This window comes from Mchenga conophoros, linkage group LG3 (genome assembly GCF_057382185.1).
Source record: "Mchenga conophoros isolate Kocher_MC1m ecotype Shallow Benthic linkage group LG3, M_conophoros_male_GT1.1, whole genome shotgun sequence".
Classification (NCBI taxonomy): Eukaryota; Metazoa; Chordata; class Actinopteri; order Cichliformes; family Cichlidae; genus Mchenga; species Mchenga conophoros.
In genome coordinates this window covers 42992197-42999348 of record NC_140528.1, presented here as the reverse complement: position 1 = coordinate 42999348, position 7152 = coordinate 42992197, and the positions used below count along the sequence as shown (strand labels likewise).

The 7152-nt window shown below is 42.1% G+C and overlaps 1 protein-coding gene across 2 annotated transcripts; it reads right to left on the bottom strand.

The window, feature by feature from the left end:
* Positions 1-1583: 1583 nt before the first annotated feature.
* LOC146578807 (chymotrypsin-like protease CTRL-1) lies at positions 1584-6808 on the bottom strand. Of its 2 annotated transcripts, XM_085268916.1 has the most exons (6): positions 6733-6790; positions 6396-6416; positions 5898-6051; positions 4258-4514; positions 4052-4173; positions 1584-3582 (listed from the first exon to the last, which is right to left on the bottom strand). In XM_085268916.1, the coding sequence occupies exons 1-6, from the start codon at positions 6788-6790 to the stop codon at positions 3238-3240; spliced, it is 957 nt and encodes a 318-aa protein (XP_085125042.1). In that variant the 3' UTR covers positions 1584-3237. The 2 variants fall into 2 exon arrangements, with proteins under 2 accessions (XP_085125042.1, XP_085125043.1); XM_085268917.1 differs by lacking the exon at positions 6396-6416 and having other exon boundaries at positions 6733-6808.
* Between the last annotated feature and the right edge of the window lie 344 nt (positions 6809-7152).

Sequence of the window (7152 nt, the reverse complement as noted above, 5' to 3'; positions counted from 1 at the left end):
TGTCTGTCTCCACGTTGGTTGAGTGTGGAGTAAGTGCATATGAGAGCATGAGGGTGGGAATGGATGTTTGTGTCTGTGTGTGCCTGTATGTTTGTATCTATATGTCAGGTTGGGTATCAGACGCCACTTCTCTGGGGACATCTCAGGCCGTCCAAAGTATGGAGACCTATCTCCCCCCACCACCACTTCCCCTGCCAGTGGCGGACTCCCTCAGACATCGGTGCGTTGGTGGTTCTTTGTGTCTGGGGGTGGGCGTCCAGGTACACACCGGCTCACTCCTTGGCGGCCGCTTATCGGGGCCTGGAGCCTGGGGCTCGCTCGGGCCACTTCGGAGGTGGGGTGCCCCCGGCCTCTCGGCCTGGGGCTCGGTCACTTAGGCACAGCTGGCTGCCGACGGAGCTCACGGGCGCGTCATTGCAACTCCCCCTGGCTACTGCTCCGCGGCTGCTGAGTGAGCCCTCATCTGGGACTCTCCTCAGCTCTTACTGGGACAGTGGCGCGGCTGCCCCTCTGTTGGTCTTCCTTGGTCTCTTGTGTTCTGGGGGCCTCTGGATGTCTGGAGTTTTGATCTCCTCCATACCTGCTTCATGCCCTGGAGGACGGGGCTGTGGCCCCCCCACACCCTCTAGCAGATCATTACATGAAGGAACCTTTTAAAAAAACAAGCGCGTCCATGCTCACAGGTGTACACACGGGTGATCACACACACAAACTACACCCTTTTTGGCTCCTACCTCAAAGCACACTGTGTTCTGTTGATCTTATGTGCTGCACAATAATGTTTAATATTTAGTATTTACTGTCATATTCCCATATATCATTGTGATGTTGTTTATTCTATTACTCTTGTTCTCTTCTGCTTGCTTTCTTTTTTCTTTCTCAGCAGGTGATCCAGGTGATTGATATATGCATTTTTTTTTCTTTTTTCATTTTCTGCCCATTCTGTTGGTTTTTGTTTTTTGCCCTTCTCCCCCGTCCCTCTTCTCAGCTGTTTCTCTTTCCCTCTTTCTTTCTCCCCTTCTTTCTTCCAGTCAAGTCTGTCCCGTATTCAGCAAGTGAAAATAAAATAAACAATAAAAGGTGAATTAAATGGACCATTATGGCAAGGCTGGGATGGTCAATTTGCTAAAGTAAATCCGTTGGGCATCTTTCTTTGCCTTTAGACAATAATTCTGATGGCAAAAGAGCCAAACGGGACAGGCAAAAAAAAAAGAAAAAGAAAAAAGAAACAGCTGTTCAAATCCCCACAAGGCTGCCCGCTATGTTGATTGGAACGATGGATTAGTGAATTCCATCTCAACATAATGCTTTTCCTGACCAACATTAACAGTGACTGAATTACATGCTCATGTTGTACCAGTGAGACGGGAATATATCCCAATATACACATTAATGGGTTTTCTGTCACCTGATGACTAATGGCTGTACTAATATTGGCGCAGACCTCTTTCCAAAATGACTGGATAATAGCACATTCCCACAAGCAGTGGAACCTAGTGCCCACTCTGACCTTACACTTGAGACAGTTTGGAAATGTTCCCATATTATAATTACTATAAATATACATTTCATTTCATTTCATTTATTCATTTATAAAGCACATTTAATAACAACAGGGCGTTGACCAAAGTGCTGTACAACATAACAATTAAACAGTGGCATTAATAACAACAACAGATAAAAATTAAAAACAGATTAGGATAAAAGAATTGGTAACTCCCCTACAGTTTCGAAAGCCAGAGTAAAAAAATATGTTTTAAGATGCGATTTAAAAAGAGTAACAGTTGGGGCCTTTCTAATGTGGAGAGGTAGATTGTTCCACATTTTCGGTGCCACAACCGCAAATGCGCGATATCCTCTACCATTCTAGACTTATGTAAAGTAAGGAGTAGGTGATCACTTGATCGAAGGGCTCTAGAGGGCGTATACAGCTGCACAAGGTCAGACAAATAATCCGGTGCCTGGCCATTTAGCACTTTATAAGTTAAAAGTAAGATTTTTAATTTAATTCTAAAACGCACTGGAAGCCAATGAAGGGAAGCAAGCACCGGAGTAATATGTTGGTGTTTCGTCACACGAGTCAAAAGGCGAGCTGCAGCATTCTGTACAAGTTGGAGCCGGGCCAAGCTGGACTGACTGACACCCACATAAAGTGAATTGCAGTAACCCAGTTGAGATAAAACAAACGCATGAATTGCTCATTCCAAGTTTCTATAGGATAGAAAAGATCTCACTTTGGATAGGAGCCTTAATTTAAAAAAGGACCGCTGGACAACTGAATTAATTTGTTTCTCAAATGTAAGTTTGCTATCCAAGAAAACCCCCAGGTTTTTTACATGCGTTTTAACAGCACATTTTAGGTTGCATAAGTCCAAATCTGGGGCATTGAAATTACCGCTTGGTCCAAAAATAATTACCTCTTTTTTATCCTCGTTGAAGGCAAGAAAATTTGAGGCCATCCAGGTTTTAACTTCGTCGGGACATTTGACTAACGATTCCATGGGCGTAGAGGTGTTTTTATTAAACCGAAGATAAATCTGGGTGTTATCGGCATATGAGTGAAAGCAGATGTTATGCTTCCTAAAGATTAGGCCTAGGGGCAACATATAGATTGAAAAAAGAATTGGGCCTAATACGGATCCCTGCGGGACACCACAAGTAAAAAGAGCTGGGGAAGAAATAAAATCATCAAGGCTCACGGAAAAAGTCCTCTTGGAGAGGTACGACCTAAACCATTCCAAGGGGATACCTTTGATACCACATTGCGCTAAACGGGAGATCAGAATGCTGTGGTCAACAGTATCAAAGGCTGCAGTTAAGTCTAGGAGCAGGAGCACAGCTGGGTCTCCTGAGTCAGTGATTAATAAAATATCATTAAGCATTTTTAAGAGGGCAGTTTCTGTGCTGTGGTGGGTTTTGAAGCCCGACTGGAACTTCTCAAAAATATTATGACTGTTTAGAAAGGATTGCAGATGCTCAAATACAATCCTTTCTAGAATTTTTTGACAGAAATGGTAGCTTGGAGACAGGTCTAAAATGAACAAGAACAGAATAATCAAGTACTGGCTGCACTACAGCGTGCTTGTATCCAGTTGGTTCTACTCCAGAGCTGAGACTGCTATTAAAAATAGTTAAAATCTGAGGGGCAGGATGATGTCTTTATGCTATTGCAAAGCTCTTCTACCTGGTTAAGACATGTTCTTCATGTTTGTATTAAACTTGAGTAAATGTGTTGATCTAGTTTCCAAAAGTTCCAGCAAACACATGGAGCAACACAACGAGAACACACAGAGAGGAGAAGTGAGTGAAGTGGATCAGGTTTTCCCCACTGCAAAACACACCCACACATGTCGGAGAAGTGGGAGGGGCAGTAGGAGGAGCAGTGGTTTGTAATGAACTGTGTGGGGAGGTGAAGGTAACAAAGCCTGGTGGTGTCCCTGTAACTGTGTCGCTGATCCATTTCTGGTACTGAGACACAGGAGTGTAGACTGAAGGAGATGCAGTACATCCAGGCACTGTGAAAACTCCACTCTGGAGCCAGACTGATTTACTCTGAGTCATGAGTGGCGCTCCAAGTTTATCCTGTGGAAAGACAGTGATGAAAGTTATTAGGACAGATACAGATGTGTAACTCTTAGAAGTTGACCTTTTTCACCTGAGAAAGTTTTAACTTTGTTGGTAGTTTTGTTGCAAACTGCTCAAATAAATTAAGGGAGTAGTTGATCATCACAGTATATCACAGTCAGTAAAACTTAATCGATGTCAGTCTGTCCAGTTAGGAAACATGAACCACTGTGAATCCATTTCAGCTGCTTTGGTGCAAATGAAAGTGACGATTCCACAGACAGAAAGTTTCAGACAGCTCTTTTAAAGGAATCAGTTTCATTAAATAAATTAGTTTTTTTTTTAAAGAAAAAAAGACCTTTGATTAAATATGAATATTAATATTTATAGACAACGACAGTAAAACAAGTAAACCAAAGTGTGAGTAAAGATGAGATTATCTCAGTGACAGTCAACAACAGATTATAGTAAATAAAGTTGTGGTCACCCAACATGAATTCGTCTCTCTAGTACAGATGATGCTGTCTGGGATCCATGGAAATCTGGCTTTGCACACATCGTTTCCCACTACTGATACTTTTGCCTCCTGCAGGTTATATCTCAATGCCTCTGTTTGGAGAGAATTTAAACATCAAGCTTTTCTAAAGACTCCAACATAATGCTGTAAAATCAAATAAATATTTTATGATTTACCAATGTCACCAAAGCCGATGGCCCAGCTGCTGGTCTCATTGTTGAAAGTGCTGTTTTCTGAGGCCAAGCAGATCGGCTGAATGTAGTCTGTGAAATTCACAGGAGCCGACAGCTTCAGAAGACAAATATTGTTCTCACGAGTCGACGAGTTGAATCCGGGATGGCAGGTGGCGTTTACCACGTTCAGCCTCACTTTATTTGGGTCTGGATCTAACACCCTGTTGCTGCCCAGCAAGACCACCATGCTACTGTAATCCCTTCACACACAACAGATATTTTTATTGTGCCTCATGTTGATCATTGTCACAGAGCAAAGCAGTCAATGTCACGAGTTTCCTTTTTCCTTTCAGCCCTTTGTCATGTGTGTGTGTGTGTGTGTGTGTGTGTGTGTGTGTGTGTGTGTGTGTGCGCTCAGGTGGTTGAACCTGCTGGCGCACTACATAAATGAGTAATTAACTCTGATGGTCAGATTCATCCATAACACTGAGTAAGTTTATATTTCAGGTGCTGCATGGAGATCTAGTGTTTGTAGAGGAGCAAGCTCAACAAACATCAGCAAACACACAAACTGTGTGTGATACTTTTTTAAAGCAGGAACTTTTTCCAACATGTCCGGATATGTAACTTACATCTTTATGATTCATTCATGAGTTTCTAAAATCAGATCTTGGATCAGTGATTGTGCTGCTGATAATTCTGTGTTTTTCAAAGGTTGCATGAAAGCATCAGATTAGTTCAGGTTAAACTGGTTAGTTTGCAGGACTGTGGTGAAGGTTACAGAGCTGCTCTGTGTTGGGCTGGTGCAGAGCGTGGTCAGTGTTAGAGTGCAGACACCAAAGTCAATTTATGCCAATCCTTAAGTTCTCTTTTGAATGCTGACATTACAGAGTGCAGGGTTTGGCTATCAGCCGCAGAGCTCATGTAACTCATGTAAATCTGTTTATATGTTTTTGAAGTGAGCAGCGACTGTGACGTGAGGTCAGCTGATCACAGCCTGCACACAAAGAAAACTCACAAAACAATTGACTGTGTGACTGAGTCTTTCCCAGCATGTGTTCGTTAATGAGCCTTACAGAGGTGCGTAGTTGTATTTATTAGCTGCAGGTTCCCCGTTTAAAAACTTTATGCTAAGCTAACCATCTTCTGACATGAATGGACAGAATGATCAATATTTTCATGTGACAGCATATCTTTGACAAATCAATGCTCCGAAAAAACAATGACTTGGATGTGTGGTGTAATTGCATTGTACAGTAGATGTTAATGCAGCCGGTCAGTGTAGTTAGGCTGATGGCAGCTAGAGGGCGAGACCAGTGTGTTTTTGTATAGAATGTTATGTTATGTGTGGGCAGAGCAAGAACAAGAAAATAAAGTGTGGTTATGAATCGTACAGTGGACCCACGTATAATTGAATAACACGACAGGATTAAATTAAATTAATGTGACATCTGGTTTGATTGTTGTGCAGACAACTCTGTACTTTGCAGTTCAGCAATTTGTGTAACAGCTGTTGTTTTTAAATGTTAAAAGAAGTGAGGAAATATTTAAAAAAAAACATCTCTAGTGCACATAAATATTGCACTTCACCTTCATCATCATATTACTCCTCAACAAAGTGTAAACTTGCAGCAGTGACTCACGTTGGTACGGAGGATGCAACTGTCAGCACCCACTGGTCGGTGATCAGAGACCCTGCAGAATAAGTGTTTACAGCAGCGAACCAGGGCCAACTTCCTGGTGCAGCGTCACGAACTCCTGTGATGCTGCTGCTGTTCACAGCACTTCTGCCACATGCTGACAAGAGAAGAGAGAGCACAGCTAAACAGATCAGCCACCACATTAAAACCACTCAGAGAGATAACACTGATCAATGCTCTGCTGGGAGATCCTGAGCAGTGACATTCATGTGGCTGTTATTTTAACATTAGACTGTGGTTTACATGTGATCCACAAATGTTCCTCCTCTGTGTCAGAAAACTGGAAGATTTTACTGAACAAAATCACATCACAGTTTATAGAAAAACCAAAGTCAGCACACTCTGTCACTGAAACAAATGTGGACCTCACAGTTTTATATGTGCTCATTACTGTACAGCTGACAGAAGGAAGACAAGGTTCAAATGTCTTTGGATGCTTACTGGGCTGCTGTGAGTGACAACCTGGAAATGAGAACACACAGACAAACCTGTTAAACCTGTGAAAGTAAGCACTGACTGCTTTCTTCGAACTTGAAGAACTGATCACACTAAACACAACACTTTTTAGGGGAGGGGATTGTAGATCTTTAGGTCTAGTTTCTATATTTAAAACAGCTTTTAAGAAAATCTGCATCTTTTCTGAGACAAACTTCAACTTTTCATTGATGATGTTGATAATTTTGACATAAAACCTTTAAACATTAACCTACCAGTTCATCTTTAAGTGACATGTCTTTGCTTTATAGAAAGAGAACAACCAATCAAATAATTTTCTCACCTTTGCAGAAGAAAACGATCACCACAGTGAAGCAGCACACAAACTGTTGGAGAGCCATGGTTAACTGCACCTCTTTCAGGTCATCTTAGACTTTAAATATGTCAAATTTATGTCCAGCTCCGCCTGTTCCTAGCAGTCATCAGGGCCCCACCAAAGAATCCAGTCAGACTCGTTGGTCTTTGTGCTTTTTGACCGCAGTTAAGCATGATGCAGGTTCAGTTTTATTTATACAGCCCCAAATCAACAACAGTAAGGTAGACCCTACAGTAGCAGGTGAAAGTCCCCACACAGCAGACTGCAATCAGACCTGATCAGTTTGTTACTGTCACTGACGGTCTCATATTTTTGGGATATGTCACGCACATTTTAAGGCACAGATGACACTTTGTAGGTTACAAATAATCCGGTTATTTGTCGGGC

What these genes read in the sequence shown, in the direction of transcription:
- LOC146578807 (XM_085268916.1), bottom strand. Translation starts at nt 6,790, where the DNA reads ATGGCTCTCCAACAGTTTGTGTGCTGCTTCACTGTGGTGATCGTTTTC. An exon ending in GATCGTTTTCTTCTGCAAAG is followed by an intron (nt 6,417 to 6,732) that starts GTGAGAAAATTA and finishes TCTCATTTCCAG; the next exon opens with GTTGTCACTCACAGCAGCCC. An exon ending in GTTGCATCCTCCGTACCAAC is followed by an intron (nt 4,515 to 5,897) that starts GTGAGTCACTGC and finishes TTGTGTGTGAAG; the next exon opens with GGATTACAGTAGCATGGTGG.